Source organism: Furipterus horrens, unplaced genomic scaffold (genome assembly GCF_987537825.1).
Source record: "Furipterus horrens unplaced genomic scaffold, mFurHor1.1.pri manual_scaffold_6, whole genome shotgun sequence".
Taxonomy (NCBI): domain Eukaryota; kingdom Metazoa; phylum Chordata; class Mammalia; order Chiroptera; family Furipteridae; genus Furipterus; species Furipterus horrens.
In genome coordinates, this window is record NW_028327176.1 from 178,674,771 (window position 1) to 178,695,571 (window position 20,801).

General features: G+C 41.8%; 1 protein-coding gene across 1 annotated transcript in view; it reads left to right on the forward strand.

Moving 5' to 3' along the window:
- GRM1 (glutamate metabotropic receptor 1) overlaps positions 1 to 18,832 on the forward strand; it is a 348,454-nt gene extending 329,622 nt beyond the window's left edge. Inside the window, exon 8 of the mRNA XM_090280685.1 lies at positions 16,625 to 18,832. Coding sequence (XP_090136811.1) covers positions 16,625 to 17,558 — 934 coding nt within the window. The 3' untranslated portion in view covers positions 17,559 to 18,832. The remainder of the gene's footprint in view (positions 1 to 16,624) is intronic.
- The last annotated feature ends 1,969 nt before the right edge of the window (positions 18,833 to 20,801 follow it).

Here is a 20,801-nt window from a genome sequence, read left to right on the forward strand (position 1 = left end):
ATTTTGGGTAGTGGACACATAATGCAATATGCAGATCAAATATCAGCAAAACGCATACTTGAAACCTACATAATCTTATTAACTAATGTCACACCAAAAAAATTAATAGAAAGAAAAAAAAAAGGTTCTATTCAATTTGGACTGATTCTTATCCAAATTGCAAAATAACGCGGACTTGATTGAGTTCCTGATTGTGTTAAGTTGATCTGTCTCCCTCTACTTAGCAGAGGAAGCAGTGAAGCAACTCTGGTTGTGATAACACCATCTAGAGCCTCTGCAGAATCATATTTTAAATATATATCTATATAATGTCTTATGCGATATAAAATATTTCTTGGCATGCAAGAGTTAGGACCATATAACCAAAAATCCAGCAGAAACAATTAGACAGTAGAAGCAGACCCACAGGTGACATACTGATCACTGTTGGAGAATATTAGAAAACCAAATCCTTATTCTGAACATTGGTGTATAAAGGGGAAAAAGCATCCACTCAGCTTGCACTTTCTTTTGAATTTTACCTCAAAGGATTCAAATAGCTAATATGGGAAAGAAAGCTTTTTTAATAAAGAAATCTAGTTCATAAGTACTGAAGGGATACTAGAATTACTATATCACCATTTTTTACTTCTGTAATAACATAATTTATCCACATAATGATTATGAATGACTGTTAAAATAATCAGATGAAAGGCTGTACTGTACGCATCAGGTTGACAACACCTGAACCCACCAATAAATTTTACTGTAATTAATAGACAATCCAATTTATGTGCTTCCCAGACTTGTATAATAGGAAATAAATACGTCTTCATATAAACTGTTCTCCCCATACAATCAATCTTGAATCTGACCAAGCCTTCAGATCTAATTTTCAATTTGTAGGAAATATAAGTGACAGAAATACATGTTAATCACATCACTGGGACTTAATTAGTAAAATCCATAAACTGAGAAATAGTGATTCTTCAACAAATAAATAGCAAGCAAAAAGAAGAATGAAATAGCTATAGACTTAAAAAGGCTCAAGAAACTCAACAAAAACAATGTGCAGACCTTATTTGGATGCTGATTTAAAAATCAAAAGTAAAAAAAAAATTATAAGTCAATAAGGGAAACTCAAATACTGACTGGATATTTTATTATATTAAGGAGACTATTAATGTAATTATTGTTATGAGAAATAATAATTACATTATTTTTTCTTTTATTAAAATGTGTATCTATATCGTGGTCATAAATACTGAATTATTTATGGATAAAATGACATAATGTTTTAGATTATTCTAAGATAAATAATTGGGGACTATAAATGAAATGAGATGCACATATACATTGGTTATTATTGAAGCTACTTTAACACTTTTTCTGTGCTTCTATATTTTAAAAACTTTTGTAATAAAAAGTCAATTTTAAAGATATCTGGAAAACAGAATTGGAAAGAATAATGGGAATTATCCCATATTAGTGTAAGTTGTGGAAGAACTTTGCAAAGCTATTTGGTAACATTGAAGAAAAATAAATGTGCATGTACAACAATTCGCCAGTTCTAAGTCTGGGCCCATACCATAGCAAAAGTCTCCCATATATGTGCAAGGAGACTTCACCAAGAATGTTTATTGCAGCATTGCTTAAAATAGAAAACTGGAGGAAACAACCTAAATGACTATCAGTATAAGAATTATTTTTTTATAGTGTGAGAATTAATTTAGTTTAAGTGAATAAACTAAGGCTATACCTATTAATATACTACTGTAAAAAATAGCAAATTGCGGAATGGAAATATAGTGTCATGCTATGTATATAAAGTCTAATAGCATTCTGAACACCTGAACACTATCATATATTATTTATTAATGCACATGAAAATGTATGTTGTAAAACTAGTAAATATACCAAGACAAAATACACACTCAAGTACCTACTGAAAAGGAAAAAGTATGTATTAAGAATAATATAGATTGGACTTCCGGCCAAGATGGAGGCTTAGACGGACACGCTAGGTCTCCCTCTACATCTATAGAGGAATACAACTACTTCAAAACAAAGGATAACTAGAAATTCCAGAAAATAAAACTACACGGAAGTCCAACATATGAAGTTATAAACCAGCGGTGCCATTTGGGCAGGTAAGAGTTAAAGTGGGCAGTGCTGTTTGCGGTGGCACCCGGAGCGGTGGGCGGCGAGGAGTCCCGGCGGGCCCCTGGCGGTGCGCGACCCCGGCGAGGAGTCCCAGCTGCGGCCAAACCCCTGGCGGTGCGCGACCCCGGCGAGGAATCCTCGCGGCCAAGCCCCTGTCGGTGTGCGACCCCGGCGAGGAGTCCCAGCTGCGACCAAGCCCCTGCCGGTGCGCGACTCCGGCGCTGGGGAGAGCGGCGGCCGCATCGCCTTGAACAGTGAGGCCCAGGGGGGCGGGAGGACGGATCCCGGTCTCCTAGCTGAATAACTGTGTGAATCCATCTTGGACCCCCGCCCCCAAAGAAAGCGCCACAGCGCTGCGAAATAGGTCGCGGACAAGCAGGCGCCGGTCGCTAATTTGTGACGCGTACACAGGCACTGCCCCCGACAGCCAGCCCAAGAAAACAAAAAGCATCTGTCAAAATGAGGCAGACAACTTTAGAAATACCGGTAACACAACTCACCAGGCAGCAGATAGAGAACCTGACAGATGAACAGATAAGAAACCTGTCAGAGGCTCAGTTCTGGGCCATTGTTATCAGGTGGCTTACAGAATTCACAAAAGAGCAGGAAAAAGATATGAAAGAAGCGAAAAACTTTCATAACGAAAGGAACAAAACAATATATGAGACAGAAGGAAAGGAAATAAAATCCAGAGTTCATTTCAACAAACTGGAATATGGAGAAGAAACAAGCAGTCAACCAATGCAGCGAGAGGTAATGGGAAGCAACAACGAAAGGATCAGAAACCTCTGGGACAGCTATAAAAGGCCCAACATAAGAATCATTGGTTTGCCAGAGAATGAGGAAGATGAACTAGAACTTGAAAAATTGAGTGAAAATATAATAAAGGAGAACTTCCCAGACTTGGGAAAGGGAATAGACCTGCAGGTCCAGGAAGCAAGGAGAGTTCCCAAGAAACTGGACCCAGGGAGAACCACTCCAAGACACATTATAATCAAAATGTCAAAAATTAAAGAAAAAGAGAGAATCTTAAAAGCAGCAAGAGAGAAGAAAAGAATTATGTACAAAGGGGTCCCAATTAGACTATCAGCTGACTTCTCAAGGGAAACCCTACAGGCAAGAAGAAACTGGCAAGAAATATTCAAAGTAATGAAAATCCAAAACCTACAACCACGAATACTCTATCCAGCGAAATTGTCATTCAGAATAGAAGGACAGAGAAAGTGTTTCCAGGACAAAATAAAACTGAAAGAGTTCATTAGATCCAAACCACTGTTATATGAGATGTTAAAGGGACTGGTTTAAAAAAAAAAACAGAAGCTAGGGAGATGAAACAAAGGCAAACTAAATAGGCAACGAGAGGGGAAGAGGAACTGTGGGTACGGAAAGCATATTGGGGGGAGGTCAACAGGGAGGGGGAATGGGGAAAGGGAGGGAGATGATATAGGAATTGGGGATCAAGGTAGGAGGGAATGGAATAGACGGAGAGAGGTTGGGAGGAACTGTATGCACAACTAATGGACATAATCTAAAAGGGGGGGACAACTGGAGGGAGGGGGGCCACCGGGTGGAGGGGAGCAGAGGGAAGGGAAATTGGCACAAATGTAATAATTTAATCAATAAAACACATTAAATCTGAAAAAAAAAAAAAAAAAAAAAGAATAATATACATAAGACTTCAAATATATGCTCAATGTTTTCAAAAGAAAAGGGACTATAATAAGGCAAAATGATAATTAATTGAATTTTACTAAATCATTCTCTATAGTCGCTTATTGGCTTGAAATCTTTCTAATTAAGAATTTAAAAAATAGAACAATATTTTACACCTGTATGCAGAAACTGCATTGTGTGTGTCTTTGAAGAGCCTAAACAGACTCTGTTAGGTGTGCATGTGTGGATAGGAAGAGTGGAAGACGTTACCACTCACAGAGAGCCTATACACACAGACAGAGCTCCATTCTTCTCTCTGGTGAACAGCTGCTGAGGAATACTTAAACTCAGATAATAGAAAAAACACATCTGGCTTTTGGAAAGAACCAGAGTTACACATTATTTTATTTATCTGTAAAAAAATAAAAATAAAAACATAGTCTTCTAAAATGGTTTTGAGTGGTTGCTGTCATTATTTCTGATGACTTTGGACAGCTGCCACATTATTATTTCCATGGTGAGCTGACCATCTGGAATGGTAGAGACCATTTCATCTGTGCTAAAAGTGGATTCACTTCCAAACCTGCCACAGACATGCAACTTCAGACACAGACAGCTAACCTGACTGTGTCCCTGGCCTGTACCTGCTCCTGACACATCCATTCAATGTCACTAATGCTGCCTGCAAAAAAAAAAAAAAAAAAAATCCAGAAAGCAAACAGAATTCAGCTTATTTTCTACTAGATGTTAAATAAGGAAAGTAGCTAAAGGTATGGGGTGGGGTGGGGTGGGGTGGGGTGGGTGGAGGAGGGCAAAGGGGGGAAAGTTGAGACAACTGTAATAGCATAGCAGTTAAAGATGATTTTTAAAAAAGAAAGAAAGAAACCTCTGGGGCTTTTCTCTCTGCTTTTGCCTCCATCCTCCAGAGGAAAGGCATAGACAATGATGGCTTAAGCTGGGATAGCATTTTGCTATTTGGAAGTTTTACATGTACCATTTTAACAATCCTTCTTTATGGAGGATAAAACTGAGTCTAAAGGGGAAAAGACATAGTTGGAGAGTGCCTGGTCTCCTGAGTCCTGTCTGGAGATCAGCTTGCTGTGCTATTATGACTAAAACTTATTCATAACACCTCGAGTTCTTGTAATTCCTAGCATAGAAACTGGTGTAAGGGTAGGCGGTGGTAATGAAAAGAATGCAATAAAACAAAGTACACCCAAAGTGTTTTTTTTTTTTTTAAAGATTATTGATTATTTAGACAATGGGATTAGGGGGGAAAGCTATGCACAATCCATGAGTTTATATAACAAGTAGTGACTATTAAATAAAGAACAAGTGAGTAAGAAAAACAAACTGTACTTTCAGAAGAAATTGAAGAGGAATCTTTCTAACTAAACTTCTGGGGTTTCTTTAAATCCACATATTCTGCCAAAAGATTCAAGCACAGATTTGGGACTTATATTTGACAAGCCTCCATATGCTCCATTTTCCCGTCAAGCTTTTACTCTGGCTCGTGAAATCTGTGGTTGGTTAAATATGTGGTTTTACAGTTGCTAAAAATACTCTGAAGTCAAACTATTTCTCCTAGTTTTTATGCAGTTAACCACTCTGGCATCAGATTTGGCAAGGCTTGGCCTGTAACCTTTAATAAGCCACTTCTTTGATAAGAGCACTATCTGCAAGCATAGGTCATTTACATTTCACCTCCACACGAAAGGGAAAAGTCAGAAACTAAAGAAACGGCACCGTGAAGGTGATGTTGTAGTTTTTCAACTATTTCAATCCAGAGTTACTTCGGGTGGCTTTGGGAATGCTTGGAATTATGCTGTGGAATTTGGCGGTCGATACAGTTTAACTCCCTAAAGAACCACAGAACTGTTCACTCACCGCAGGAGTGGGTGCAGGGCAGCGGCAAAGGCCCCAAAGCTCCCTGCTGTACTCTGCCTGCCCAGATCACTTCTGCGTAGTTTTACCATCCCACACCCCAGCACACAGTACCAGCTACATCATTGGCACAGACCAATGAAAACATGGGGCCCCGATTCAAAAACACAGGCGAAGGCATTAAAAGTAGTAAAATGTGAAGCTTTTTCCTTTTTTTCTGTGATCTCCTTCTCGACCTGCCTGGGTGTTTTTTATTTGCTATGTGAAGTCATGATCCCTTGTAGGAAGCACTGACGGGGGGACGTGCCGACCCTGCTGGGAGCTGCAGCGCCCACTATACCACTCTGTACAGCCACAGTATTCTGACTGCCAGGTTCCCCTCCAGCCAATCGCTGGGCAGATGCCACTGGGGATTTGAACCAGGGGTCTCTCCTTCCCTTCCAGTGAGCCTCTTGCTTCAGCCGGTGGTAGACAGGCATCTCCCAAAGGAATTGCAATGAGAACTCAAAGACCTGCAAGATGCCAGCACTGAGGATGAGAGACAGGCTTGCCGCTGTGGTATTGCTGACCAACAGCACAGTGGCCCTGCCACTCAAGAAGGAAGCGGGCCTTGGCCATTTGTTGCCTCCAGATGCTGCAGGACACGTGCACCTGACCCTGATCTCCCCTCGCTGTTGCCCAGAGACCCCTGCCAGCGGAGAGGGTGGCAGTGATCCTAGGGCAGGAGAAGGTAGTGGGAGACTAGGCTGACTCAAGTCTAAGGTGGCAGGAGAGCAAGAAACTGAAAATCTGTTTAGGAAATTCAAGGGGGCAGGGCTGTGCCTGAGCCCAGGTTCCAAGTCCCAAGTGCACGCTCTATTTTCTCTTCCAAAATCACTTACAAAACACAAGTTACGAGATAAAATTACTATGAATTTCAAAAGGATCACTGTGGAGCACGAAACCCCAAGACCAAGGCTCTTGCCATGAGGCACCTGGTGTCTGCATTAGTCAGAGGGCCAGGAAGCTCCACGGTCCTGGCTCCCCAGGCCATTGGACCAGGGGACACATAGACATCATCTAAAGGTAAATTAGAAGACTCAAGGGAATGCAGGCAGTTTCGCAAGGTGAAGCCAAATGTCTTGAGTATATTTTCTGCTTCTTTCACGAAAAGAGAAGTTATTTTAATATATTAAGGGTCAAATGCTCTTTCTCACTGATACTTTTCTTTGCATATTCAAATGTCACACCTTTATTACTAGTCCTCTACTTGCTATTGTTTTCACTGTGTTTATGATCTTTGTAAATTCATGAAGGCATATGAAAGGTCAGAGGCATATTATTTTCACAAGTTCAATAGCAAACAGCACCTCTTTGCATAATTATCTTAAATAAATGGGTTACTGCAGGAATAAAGAAGCTATCTCATCTTCTAGTCTCTAGATGGGGATTTCAAATTGTTCTAGGTGCACTTTCAAATGGTTTATTGAATAGCCCAAACTTGAAATGCACATATTGATCAATTTTATTGTTTTCTCTCTTAACTTCAGCTATGCTGCAGAAGTATTTTTTCCGATCTTCTACATTCAGATCAGTTTCCTTGCTTTAAGGTATTAAAAAGCTATTCTAGTGTATTCTTGTTTCACATTTCAAACTGACACCTCTTCTTCCCAGCATGTCAGACCACAGCCTGAAAGGCTTGGAATGGGAAGGGGCATGGTCTGTTCCTACAATATCTCTGCCTCCTGCCATTCTGAGTTTCTCCTCTTCTTTCTTCCCCCCTCTCTCTCTTTGATGGGAAAAAGATACGGGAGAGACACAACAGAGGTCTTTGACTTGCCTGGAGCTGCTGTGGTCCTCTTCTGATTAATACTGGATCATTGTCACCAAGAATGTGGCATAGGTGGGCCAGTGCTAACTCATAGAGAGTATTTGTGGGGTTCTGGGGAGCCCTAGAGGGGACTTCATCACTGCAGAGTTTCCTAACATGGGAGATTCTCCTCAATTCAACCCACTTTATCTCTATCACCACAATGCCTGCGGATGGTTCACCTTGAGCATCTTATTTCTGAAATTCTTTTCTGCGACTGGCAGCCTTTGTTTGTGGGGTGACAAGAAGATGGCTTTATCCCACCACCTTCTGAAGTGCTATGTAACTCATGGGAAACCCACTTATTCCCACTCCAACCAATGATGGGAAGTTGGGCTGTCCATGACTGCCCTTTTCTCCTTGTCACGTCCCATCGGTGCCCTTCTGGCTTGCCTGATAACCCTCCCTGCTCTGGAGGAGACATCCAACTGAGCAACGAGGTGACATCCTCCCCTTGGATGACTTCAATCTCTCGCCACTCTCTCCTCTCCACCATTAGACACATTCCATCTCATGAAGGCCAGGAGATAAAAGTGACTTTATATAAAGTGACAGAAATGCTCTTATGATAACATGCTATGAAGGCAAATTAGCAGGTTCAATGTAAGACATAAATCCATGGACCACTCCCAGGAATAAAGGGAGGTGTCAGGAGGTGAGGGAAAGAGCTAATGTGGGGCAGATGCAAACACAACAGAATAACGTCTGCCACTTGGGAAGACACAGTCCCACAAGGCACGAAAAGGAACGCACTCCACTGGTGGGGCTTTCAGAAATGAGCCTGGCTGCAAGGAAGAGCCATGTTTGTAAGGAAGCTACATATCGGTAGCAGAGGTAGAGGTGACACAGAGAAAGGCTCAGGATCCTGGCCAGGCCCTGCCACAGGCCCCGGCACCGCCTGAGCGGTGTCATCGCCTTACCTAGACACATGTCTAACCGCTCACTCACGGAGTGTCTTTTTCTTTTCAATCTTCAGGAAGAGGCAGCCAGAATTCTCGCCCACCAGCCAGTGTCCGTCGGCACATGTGCAGCTCTGAAAACCCCCACACTGCAGTGAATGTGTAAGAGAAGCTGCATGGAAAAGAGAGTGGTTTGCCCTTGCTTTCTCTCTCCTGGGTTTTTCCACTTTCTAACACGCAAACAGATGTGATGCATGCCATCCAGAAGGAGGACCCATTGACGTGCCGTGGTTTGCACGACTGCCTTAATCTGATTGTCCATCATTCTTAAAAGGACACTGTCAAGGTGTTAGTCTTTTCGCTTTTTTTTTTTTTATGTTTTGGCGCGAGATGCAACACTTTTTCCGATTCTGGAGATTTGCTTTTGTTTGTGACTCCCATCACAAACTCGAAAGTGAATTTCCCCTCTTCACAAAATTGTCAGCTTCTCCTTGGCAAACAGAGCTTCTGCATTTTAGTTTCTTCTCCTGCTGTTTTGCTGCTGCACTAATGTCTGAAATGGTCTTGTCTGCCTTAAAGTAGAAGCCATGCTTGAACTTATGGAAGAGTTCCACAGTGCCAGCTTCAAGGGGTGGGTGCCCACAAGAGCCTCTGTCGGGTGCCTGCCATGCCCAGGGGAGCACAAAACAAAAGTTTTGTGAGCCCCACAAAAAGTGAGTTTTACAAAAAGCAAAGCAGTTGTTTTCCCAGAATTCTAAGTGCTTTTATCAGATTTTCCCTATCTGATAAAAACGGTGCATGTTTGGTCCAATTTTTGACCTTTAGATCTTGACAGTGTCTCTTTAAGTTAACAAAAGAACATAGACCATGTTTAACTCATTGTGCACGGAGTCTGTGGTCATTTCCAGCTGTTCCTTTACAGCCCTTCAAACTCCTGGGAGAGTCAAAGGTACACATTCCTGCAGCAGGAGGGAGCCCATTGATGAGCTGTCTGTGGCGTGAATTGCTCTTCAGATAAGGAGGGCCCAGTTTGTTCAAATGTTTGCTACTGAACCTGGCCTTGGAGGCTGGTGAATGGGGCCGAGTGTCTCTTCTCTTTGCTCAGTGGAGTGCATTGGGAAGTCTGTACTCTGCTAGTCCCTTAATAAGCCCAAATAGAAAGAATGGTCTCAACCAAATTATACTGACCCCTAGAGGGAAAAATACGGTAGCCATGTCCGTATGTTCCAGGTGGTGGCTTGGAGGCTCCCACATATATAGGTCAGAGCCACTCCAGTCAGCTGGGTGCATTCTCTGTAATTCTCCCAAGTCAAAAGCATTGAGTGTTTCTTGTACCAAGGGTTGAGTCTGGCCAAGGACGCAGCAAGGAGGTTCTGATGATGACAGCTGCTGGCTGCCTGTCAAAAGGGATTGAGGGGAAGAGTAAACGTGCTTGTCCAGTCATGACAGCAGGGCCAAAGAGAGAGGATAGTCACCTAACATTTCATGACATAAAGGTGAGTGCCTGGAAGCAAAGGCTGAAAGTGGGTGTAACCTTGGTAGGTGACAAGTAAGAATGCAGCAATCAACAAAGCCAACAGACTGGTTGTTAAGGACTTTGAAACCAGGATCTATTCAAGTTTTCTTTCTGGAGGTTATACAGGATAAGGGAGATACTGGTAGCTTTGACACTATGCACCGTAAACTAAGACTGGCTACTTTTAGTCTTGGTTGTTCCTGCAAAGAAAAATTTAAAAAAAAGAAAGGAAGGAAGTAAGGAAGGAAGGAAGGAAGGAAGGAAGGAAAACATATTCTCTCTGTGACCTTTAATTCCCACAGCTTCTGTAGACAAGGAATGCAAAGGGAGTAGGGATGGAAATGAAGCTGCCTACTGGGCCATCATGGTCTGCTTAGAGCTGTCCTGTGTCTAAGGAATAATCTCAGTAGCACAGTGTAACTGCCCTGTATTTCCAGGGCAAACTATACTGGCTCCAGGTAGAGCTGAGGAGTATTAAATGGCTTGCTATTGAAATTACAGATTTGGTAGCATGGACCACAGAAGCCATGGTAATGCTTCACCTGGCCTTCCTTCATCTAGGCTCATCTATACTTCCTGGAGGAATGTAATTACATGGTATACCACTGCTAGAACAATGCTCCTATACAAATATGACATCTTCAATAAACTTCGGCGTGAGAATTTCTTTCATCAGCCAGTCATCATGATTATGGCGAAACAAAGGGTGTTTAAAATGAGCTTAAGAAAAGTTTGGTAACCACCAGAATTCTGCTCTTAGTTCCAAATTAATTTGTCAATTTTCTTAAGGCAGTAGACCCTATGCCCAGAAGAACTTTATGGGGCCTTCCCTACTTTGTTGACTTTGATGAGGTAATTTTATTTGTGAGTGTCTTTTTCTTTATTAATGCGTTAAAGAAAGTACAGGTTTAATACAAGCAAACTGATTTCCTTTGTGTTGGCCTTTATTCTGTATCATAGAGCTTTAGGATGTTGAGTGTGATTGATCTAAAGATTCTTATAGGAGGACTGTACACTTAGACTTTGTAATATGGTAAATTTCAGCAAGCCAGGTAGTTCTCTGGCTAGCTTATGATGATGTTAGAATCAAAGAGGAGTGGGATAAAATTCACAATGCTGTTTAAGGTTTAATATCCACAGAATCTCCAAGTTCTCATGTAATCAAAAAGCATTTGTCTTCAATAGCACATTCGGAGATTCACTGCCTTACAAGAAATGGTGAGTCAAAAGGTGAGAAATTTTAAGTATGTTTGGATGGGCTACCAGAGAATACTTACTGAATTTGCAGGTTCTTCTGGAAAGCCTTCATCCAGTGGAACTGGAATCCATGGGAATTGTTTGTATTGAAGATGAACTTGACGTTGCCTGGAAAAACAGTTGTCTGACTCAAGTGTTTGCAGGTAGTTCCTGTGTCTGAGATTCTAGAGGCATCATTGCTCACACTGTGTTTAGGTATGATCTGGCTGAACAGGTAGAGGTGAGATCATCGGGGTGTCTCCACTGAGACAGCACCACCCCTTCCTAGAAAGGTGTCCTGTCCTAGCAGTGGTTGCAAGGCCACAGAAGACTTGCCTTCAGGCCTGTGGCTCTGGTTTGTTTTCCTGGCTTGGTCACCCATTCTCTCCATGCCTTGACTCAATAACACTTTCTATTTCCATTTTCATTTTCAGAGGAAACAAATGCTAACTAACCTCCTCAGTTAGTGTCTTTCCTCCTTATGCTGAAGTCTCTCCTTGTCTGTGGGCTCTCTGGATGCCATCCTTATGTCTGCTGGGAAGCTATTAAGCCTAATGGCAAAGACTTGAATTGGACATAAGGGAGACAGGTGTTGCATGAGCTTCCCCCTCAGGCAGCTTGTTCTGGATGCTTTCCTCCTGATCTCAAACACCCACCCACTGAAATTCCTGTTTTAGACCTTTCTGGAGCAGAGAGCAGTGTACTCGGCAGATGTAACTAGCACTTACTGAAACAGATGAAACAGTATCACTCTGAATGCCAGAGATATACTAATCTGTTTATACCACCCACTTCCAACTATTCTCTCCAGTGCTGTAAATATTGTATTTTCTTTTGGAGGGATTGCAAGGCCCCAAGGCTATTGTAGCTGAACTTGTAGCCCCAGGCCTGCTTAGCTCTGCACACATCAGTGAATATCTCCCTTTCTCTAATGCCTAACAGGGGTTTCCTCTAATAACTTCAGTATCAATAAAAATATTGAGTTGCCTGAGGTAGTTAACTCCCAATGCTACTGTATTTAATATTCAAATATGAGATTAGTTTAAGCCTGATACCTGTCTTTTGAAGTTATAGAAAGAAGGATGGGATGATTTGTTTCAGATATGTGGTGTTTCTAGACCAGGGTGCTTTTCCTAAGACTAAGAAACTGAGTCAAGTCAAATAATAAAAGGAAGAAGTTGGTGGCTGAAAGACAAGGTATTGAAGTTACCTGGAAATCAAACCCAAGTCTTATTTCATAGTAATATTTTATTTTTATAGTGCACTTATTCCTTATTGTTGCCCCACATTTTATACATTTTCCCCTCTTGATATCACAGCAATGGGTTTCCAGCCTTTTCAAATAGGATAATTGTTTTACACACCAAAATGATTATTCAACATTCACCCAAATTTATGATATAAATTGTACCTTTATTGGTGGCCACTTGAACTCAAAATACAAAAAAAGCTCCTCAGAATTTAGTTACACTTGTATCTAAAAGTACGTTTTATAATAAGAGCATATGCATGCATTTAAAAATAATAGTGCCCACCTGGCTGGTGTGGTTCAGTGGATTAAGCACCAGCCTGTGAACCAAAGGGTCATTGGTTCGATTCCCAGTCAAGGCACCTGCCTGAGTTGCAGGTCAGGTCCCCAGTTGGGGGTGCACAAGAGGCAACCACACACTGATATTTCTCTTTCTCTCTTTCTCCCTCTCTTCCCCTCTCTCTAAAAATAAATAAATAAAATCTTTAAAAATAACAGTGGCTAATCTACAAAAACAAACTATTGATTAAGTCTAAAAACAATGCTTATTTTTTGATCCACAGATATATTCTTTATAGATTTTTATTTATTTATTTTATTATTGACACTATTACAGATGTCCCACATTCCGTCCCCCTAGGCTCCTGCCCCAAATCCTCCCTTCAGCCCCCCACTTCACCACATTGTGTCCATGGGCTATGCATATATGCATGCATGTTCACTGGCTAATCTCTTCCAGTCCCCCCACCACCACCCTTCCCTCTCATACCTGTCAGTCTGTTCCATGTATCCATGCCTCTGGTCCTACAGGCAAATTCACAGCCAATTTAAGCTGTTGATGGACCACAGGTTAGAAATAACTAACTAATCCAAGGACCAAAGTTTATACTCTGTGCTGCCCTTCCTACAAGATGACACATTTTCTCCACTGCCTCTGGATTTCAAAAGCAATTTCTTTTGTCCTTGAAAAAAAGAAGTTAATCTAATTTTCTTAATCTGCTAAATGCCCTGAGGCATTACAGCTGTTTCCTAATTAAACAGCACTTTAGAGCAAATACTGAGCAAAACACTGAGGGGAAGGAAAACTGAATTTTGACCAGTGGGGGAAATCTCCTACCAGAATAATAAAAATGGTATCAATTTAATACAGAACTAAATTTTGATTACATCTTTCTCTAAGATGGTTGATAATACCTTTAACACACATGGAAGTGCATGGTTTCAAAAGATGCCCATATAGAATGCCTGAGCAATGAGGAAAACTACCTTTGTGAGTGACTCAAGTAAGTCCCAGGCATACAAGGATGGCTTTTTGTTAGCAAATGTGGAGACAAGGATGCCTTTTTGCCAGTGCATATGGAATGGAGACTGGGGCAATGTTTTGTAGCTGTTGGTAAGCCTGCTGGTTGAAGTTGAAGATTTGCTCCTCAAGGGGACTTGTTTATATTTACTTATTTATTTACTTATTTCCCTCAAAGTCTGTATAGTTTTTGCAAGCTTTCAATTTCTATCCTCCTATCTGCCTCCCCTTCGGCAACTATCAGCTCATTGTCTATACCTACATGTCTGTTTTTATCTTGTCTGTTTTTTGTTTTTTTGTTTTTTTTTTAGATTCCACAGTATAAGTGAAATCATACAATATCTGTCTTTTTCTGTCTGACTTGTTTCTCTTAGTGAAACCCCTTTAGTCCATCCATGTTGTCACAAATGGCAAGATTTCATACTTTTTTATTGCTGAATAATATTTCATTGTGTATATAACACATCTTCTTTCTCTGTTTACCTGCGATAGGCATCTAGGCTGCTTTCATAGCTCAGCTATTGCTCGTAATGCTGCAATGAACATAGGGGTGTGTACACCTTTTAAAGTTAATGTTTGTGTTTTCTGTAACACATACATGACTAAATGAAGACACATGGCACCTTTTTAGTTTAAGGATTTTCCAAGTGAGCATTGAGATGCAGGCATCTGGAGAAGGAAAAAGTGTTTCTATTGCACTTGAAAGAGGATGTGAGTCATCGAGTTTGGATGAAACACCAAGTAAAGCATATTTAAGCAAGGCAAGGGGCAAATGGGGAGTTTTATACTTTCCAGAAGATGCATATCCACAGCATTAGGAGAGAAACAGTGTGAGTAGAGTAGGGGAAGGAGGAGGTTGAGAAAGATGAGAGTGGGAGGTGAACTTACCTAGTGTTTCCAATTCAGAGGAAGAACTGGGGATTCTGGCCTTGTCTTTGGCTGGCTGGTTGGCTGCCTGTTCTTGCCAAGATCACCACCATCCTGTTCTTCAGTTTGCTCAAATCAGGAGACAGTCAGCTATGCTAACAAGATGGTGTGGGAACTGATGAGTCAGTAATTTTGCATTTACAAGCACTTCTCTGTTCTCACAAAATATATTAAACATATATTTAAGAGAAATATTAATTTTTATATCATAGTTTGGAGATGAGATTTTTCTTAGACAATTAAAAATATAGCATAGATAATCATATATATGGAGAAATTACCTTTTCCCTGAATAATGAGATAAAAATTTTAGCTATTATATCTATTTTAGAAACTTTATATCCAAAATTTCTATAGTAGATATCAGAATTTTTATAAGAATAAGTACTATTTGGCTCACTTCATTTTTCAAAAAATAAAATGTGAAAACACTACCCTCATCATAAATGTGACAGTCACATATAACTTTTAAAATACTCATTCCTGTATTTTCAAAATGATTAAATAAGCCATTATGTTAATTTTCAAGCAAAAGACTAATATGGAATAATCTATATTTTACTCATCCACCTAAAATGTTAATTTTACCTATTGCTTTTAATGTCTCAGATGTGTTATTATTGTGCTACTTTTTTATTACTGTGAATATAGAAGAAAATATTCATAAGAAAACCAGAAGAGAAAATATTTCCTGATTTAAGTATTAAAACTGTTGTTATTAATAGTATGCTAAGGTAAGGCACCACCGTCTGTTAAAAAGTTATACACAGAAAAGCTAAGCAACCAAAAGTAAAACCAGAGTTATTACCACATACAAAATGGAATCTGTAGTAGGCACAGGCAGTATATCTCATTTATGCCTCTTCTTCTATTCATCTGGATTTTTGAGGGTCCCATGAAGAGGGCGGTCAAGAAGGCTGGGGGCTGTTGTTGCCCTAGGATTTTGTTTCAGCAAGTTTCAGTGAGAAAAAAGGCGGGGAAGGGGTCTTTGTCTCAATAACTTCTGCTTTGTCTGCATCTTAATTTTTGTCTCATTGGAATCAAACTGTGCCAGAGGACTAAAGCAGGACCTGGGCATCAGTATTTTCTATCTCTGTCCCAACACACCTGGTGAGAAGCCCCCAGCGTGAAAATCTCCTCCCAGCTACTGTGGATCCGGGCCCTTGTGTGAGTGGTGGTCCATCGCACGTGTCAGGAGCCAGCTTGGAAATAAAAAGAAAACCAAAGGCTATGAAACACTTACATGGGGCATAGGCTGGGTTTCTCTGTCCTCTGCTTCTTCCTCTTCCATGCAGGAGCCATGTGTGTGTGTGTGGGGGGGAGCCTGCTGCTCTAGTAACAGGAAATACCTGCATGTGAGCCTGGGCGACCGGGAGGATGTGCTTGGTAACCTCACAGGACAATAAGAGTAGCTTTCTCTGTGGGTTTTAATTTGTTCCAGGGACTAAGGAGAGAGGGAGGCAAGATCTGTGGTCACTATGTTCCGTTATTCATGTGTAACTAACCTTTTATTTCTAATTTGTTTCCTCCATCAATTTTGGAACCTTTTAAAGACTTGCATTGAACCGTAATTCTGTCATTGCCTTACAATGTGTGTGTGTGTGTTTGGGTGTGTGAGAGATTGTGTGATAACTGCGTAAAAGCTTAAACCTAAATGGGGAGAAAAAAAAAAAAAAAGCTGCTTCTACAACAGTCTGGCTTTTCTCCCCTATAATTTTTCGCAGGGTCAAAATTTCCCACCTTGTCTTGGGGGGGATGCAACCACTGACTGCAGTTGCAGAAGCAACCTGTGGTTCCCCACAACTTTTAGCAATTAATCTGTAATAAGGAGAGGTTGGGGGGGGTGGAAGCTAGTGGAGGAGCAAGTCACATTGCATTGAGCTGGGCTTGCAAAAATGATTATTTATATGTATTTTATCCCTTGTGCACGATATAGCTGCAAATAAATTCATCTCTATTTTATTCATAGTTCTAATGGCAAGTCTGTGTCATGGTCTGAACCAGGTGGAAGACAGGTGCCTAAAGGACAGCACATGTGGCACCGCCTCTCTGTGCACGTGAAGACCAATGAGACGGCCTGCAACCAAACAGCCGTCATCAAGCCCCTCACTAAAAGTCACCAAGGCTCTGGCAAGAGCCTGACCTTTTCAGATACCAGCACCAAGACCCTTTACGACGTGGAGGATGCCCGGCCGGTTGGCTTCAGCCCGCCCAGCAGCCCCTCTATGCTGGTGCACCGACACGTGCCAACGGCGGCGAGCACCCCGCCTCTGCTACCCCACCTGACAGCAGAGGAGACCCCCCTGTTCCCGGCCGACCCGGCCAACCCCAAGGGCTTGCCCTCTCCGCCCCAGCAGCCGCAGCCGCAGCCGCAGCCGCAGCCGCAACCGCAGAAATCCTTGATGGACCAGTTCCAGGGCGTAGCCAACAACTTCAGCACCGGGATCCCGGATTTCAACGCTGTACTCGCTGTCCCCGGGGGTCCGGGGAATGGGGTGCGGGCCCTGTACCCGCCCCCGGCGCCTCCGCAGCACCTGCAGATGCTCCCGCTGCAGCTGAGCACCTTCGGGGAGGAGCCCGCCTCCCCCGCCACCGAGGACGAGGACGAGGACGAGAGCGAGAGGTTCCAGCTCCTGCAGGAGTACTTGTACGAGCGGGAAGGGAACACGGAGGAAGACGAGCTGGAAGAGGAGGAGGACGAGCCCCCCGCGGCGGCGGCCAGCAAACCCACCCCGGAGGACTCGCCTGCCCTGACGCCCCCGTCGCCTTTCCGCGACTCGGTGGCCTCAGGCAGCTCGGTGCCCAGCTCCCCGGTGTCGGAGTCGGTGCTCTGCACCCCTCCCAACGTGACCTACGCCTCGGTCATTCTGAGGGACTACAAGCAAAGCTCCTCCACCCTGTAGGGGAGGAGGTGCCCACGTGCAAAAGCAGGCGGAGTGGGCGAGCGCCTCCGCCTCCGGGGAGGTGCAGAAAGCCGGCGAAGCCAGGGAGCGGAGGGCGAGGACGCACGGGAGGAGGAGGCTGCTGCCGCCACCGGGGAGGCCATCGGGCCAAAAAATTATCCCGGCGAGGATTCTGATTCTTGAATTATTCAAAGCCTTTTCTGGGAAGAAAGGGAATTCTCACAAAGCACAATCCCATGTAGTATGTAACTTTTATCACAAAAGTAGATCAATAAAATAAAACCGACGATAACAATCTCCCTGGTTTGGGCACTCGTGCATCCATATGCATGCCCACATACGCTTGGCCGGCTTGAAAAGGGGCGGCACATGAGGACGATCTAGCTTAATCATGAGTTCTCCTCATGGTATTTCTGGTATTTCTGATGAGTCTGGTGGATATTTCTGGTGTTCCTGGTAAGCCCGGTGGAGCCAGGCAGAGCCGGTGGATGAAGGAGGGGCGAGCATGGAACCTCCCAGGCAACCCATGATGGGACCACAGACTCCTGGTCTTGAGGAGACTCCGGAACTGGCCCAGTTGGGCGCGTCTCTTCGCCCACTGCCCCTGGTGCCATGCCAGCCTGCTGTCTCACTTAGAGAAAGGTATAGGATGCCCTGCTTGCTCTGTGATTACCCTGTAGTTAGGAAAACAGAAACATGAGAAAAATTATCACCAAAAAGTGCTACATCAGGAGTGCTAGCAAAGGATGCAATGAGAAGCAAGACAATAATTCCATAAGCACGAGGCTTCGAACAAAATCAGCACAATCAGCTTCCCATATTTGATACTCGCTTACTGATGATTTAGAGGAAAGGCCAGAACAGAAGATTGTTTGAAAGTGACTGAAGATCTTTTGTGGATTAACTTGTGTTTGATCCAAGGGGCTCTCCTTCACCCTTCGGTTACAGAGAACAAACCATGTGGCAAAATTGTTACCTTCAATTTACTGTAGCAAATAATACTTACCAGTTGAACTCCTAAGATGCAGTATGTGTATTTGGTGCCGATGTTTCTCCTATGTACTAAAGAAACAAATCCATCTTTGAATTTAATGGTGTACTCATAGCAACTAATACTGGCAAATTAAATGTTTAATGACAAATAATTATTTCATCTCATCACAGAAGTCCCTGTAACTAGCAAGTGAATGTGTTCTTGTGTCCTCAAGTACATGTGATAATAAGATTTGTGCAATGTACTGTCCATCTACCTGCAACTAGAAGATTGTCTTTCCAATATATTTTTATGTTCCAATAATGTTTTATATACCATTGTCGCCAATATCTACAGGAGTTCTTTGAAGGTTTGAGTACTGTGGTCCAATGTTTTTCATATGCTACTCAGACAGTCCTTCCTCTTCTAAGAGGAAACTTACTTTCAGATATTTTATGATGCAGAAATATGTTATTAATGAAGTGGTTTGACAACTTGTTATATTGAAAGTTTACAAGAACTGTGGACAACCATACAAAGGTATGTTTTATAAACGTGCACATGCCATTATTAAAACATAGTATTGAAATGACAGTATTTAGATTATTTTAGAATCTTTTAGAGTTTTTTTAAAGATTTTCCACAGCTACTTGAGCTTTACATGCTTAAAGCATATAATAACTGATCATAATTTATTCATCACTTTTGCTTTCTTTTTTATTTCAGTGCATTTTTATTCCTATATTTCTATTGTCATAACTTTTCTTTACACTTTTGTTACTTGCTGCTTGTAATATCCATGCATGTACCATCCAATTGTTTTATTTTTGCCCTCCCCATTTTACCCCAAATGAAGAGCTTTTTCTTGCTGTTTTGATTTCTATTATTTATAGAATGAGACTTCCACCCTTAAATATCTCTGTTTATGCCTTATGTTCAGTCATATCTTAATATACTTCCTTCATGTTGAAGCTGCTGCTTTCTCAGCCTAAGATCGGATTAAAATCTTTAAATCCATGCTGCATCATTTGTTCAGAATTTAACATCAACTACAGTGTTAGAAGCTCATGTTTCTCCTGTCTTCCCCATGCTCTACTGCCAAGTTTCATCAGTTCCACATCAAGAATGGACTGCCTTTCTTTTAAAAAATATAACACATTTGGTAGAAAGACTTTATGACTGAAATGTGTAATGAAGCACATGAGAAAAAATAGATACTTCCTATGCTTACCAGGTGGTCTGCTAATTGGTACACTAGCAAGGGAAAGTATACTACCCAATATTAGTGAAATACGTTTTTTTTTATTTTTTTTTATCTTAATGTCATTAGCACATGTCCTTGATTGATATCACAGGACTTGCACATTCAGATTTTTAAAAAAGTACTGCTTCTACTATTCAAATAATATAATATGTCAGTTTGTTCTGAGGTTTGTGAGAGATTTGGTGAACACACTCAACAGTGATTACATTATTGTTCTGAATGCCTCCAATAATCATGATTAAAAGTTTTCCTGATTACAATAGAATATTAGGTCTTATAGCATAAATGTTCAAAACTGGAAATGGACACATGCATACCTGATACCAAAAGGGCAGAATCTCTTTCCCTTAATATATGTGCTTATACAAGTTGTTTCGCTTCTTTTAAATGTGTTTTTGTTTGGCTTGTTACTGCCTTTTGTCAAATAATCTTGACAATGCTGTATAATAAATATTTTCTATTTATTAAATCGGTATGCTCCTTCTCTGTCTTCTGTAAGAGTTACAATAATAGGCTGGTAAGAGAAAGAATTCCAGTGGTTTGATTTTGCTCAGAACTTGTCTTGTAGGTGAAAGGTGGAGAGCATCACAGAACATCCAAAGACAGGGCAGGTGATGAAGAGGAGTACAGTTTGGTTATGAGGATGGTGGTAACTCAAGTTTTAACAATTAAAAATAAAACCCAAAATCTAAATTTTCAACACCATGGCAGACATTGTCATTGGTCTTTTGAGAGAATGAATGAGGCCTGACAGAGCCCTGGATCTTCAGCAGAATGCTAGAGTTAGAAGCATCTAGAAGCTTTGTTTCATTTGTGCCCTACAAGGCTTTTCTCTCCTAGCCTCACACTCTAGTGTGGGGGTGGGGGGCTGGTGTTATACCTTCTTGTTATCCTCTTGCTCACCACAAGTTCTGTTCCTCTACATTTGAGTGGAGACTTCACTGGTCCTCAAAACAAGGGAGCTTCTGTAACGCCCATCTTCAGCCATAACATGCCTGCAGAGCCA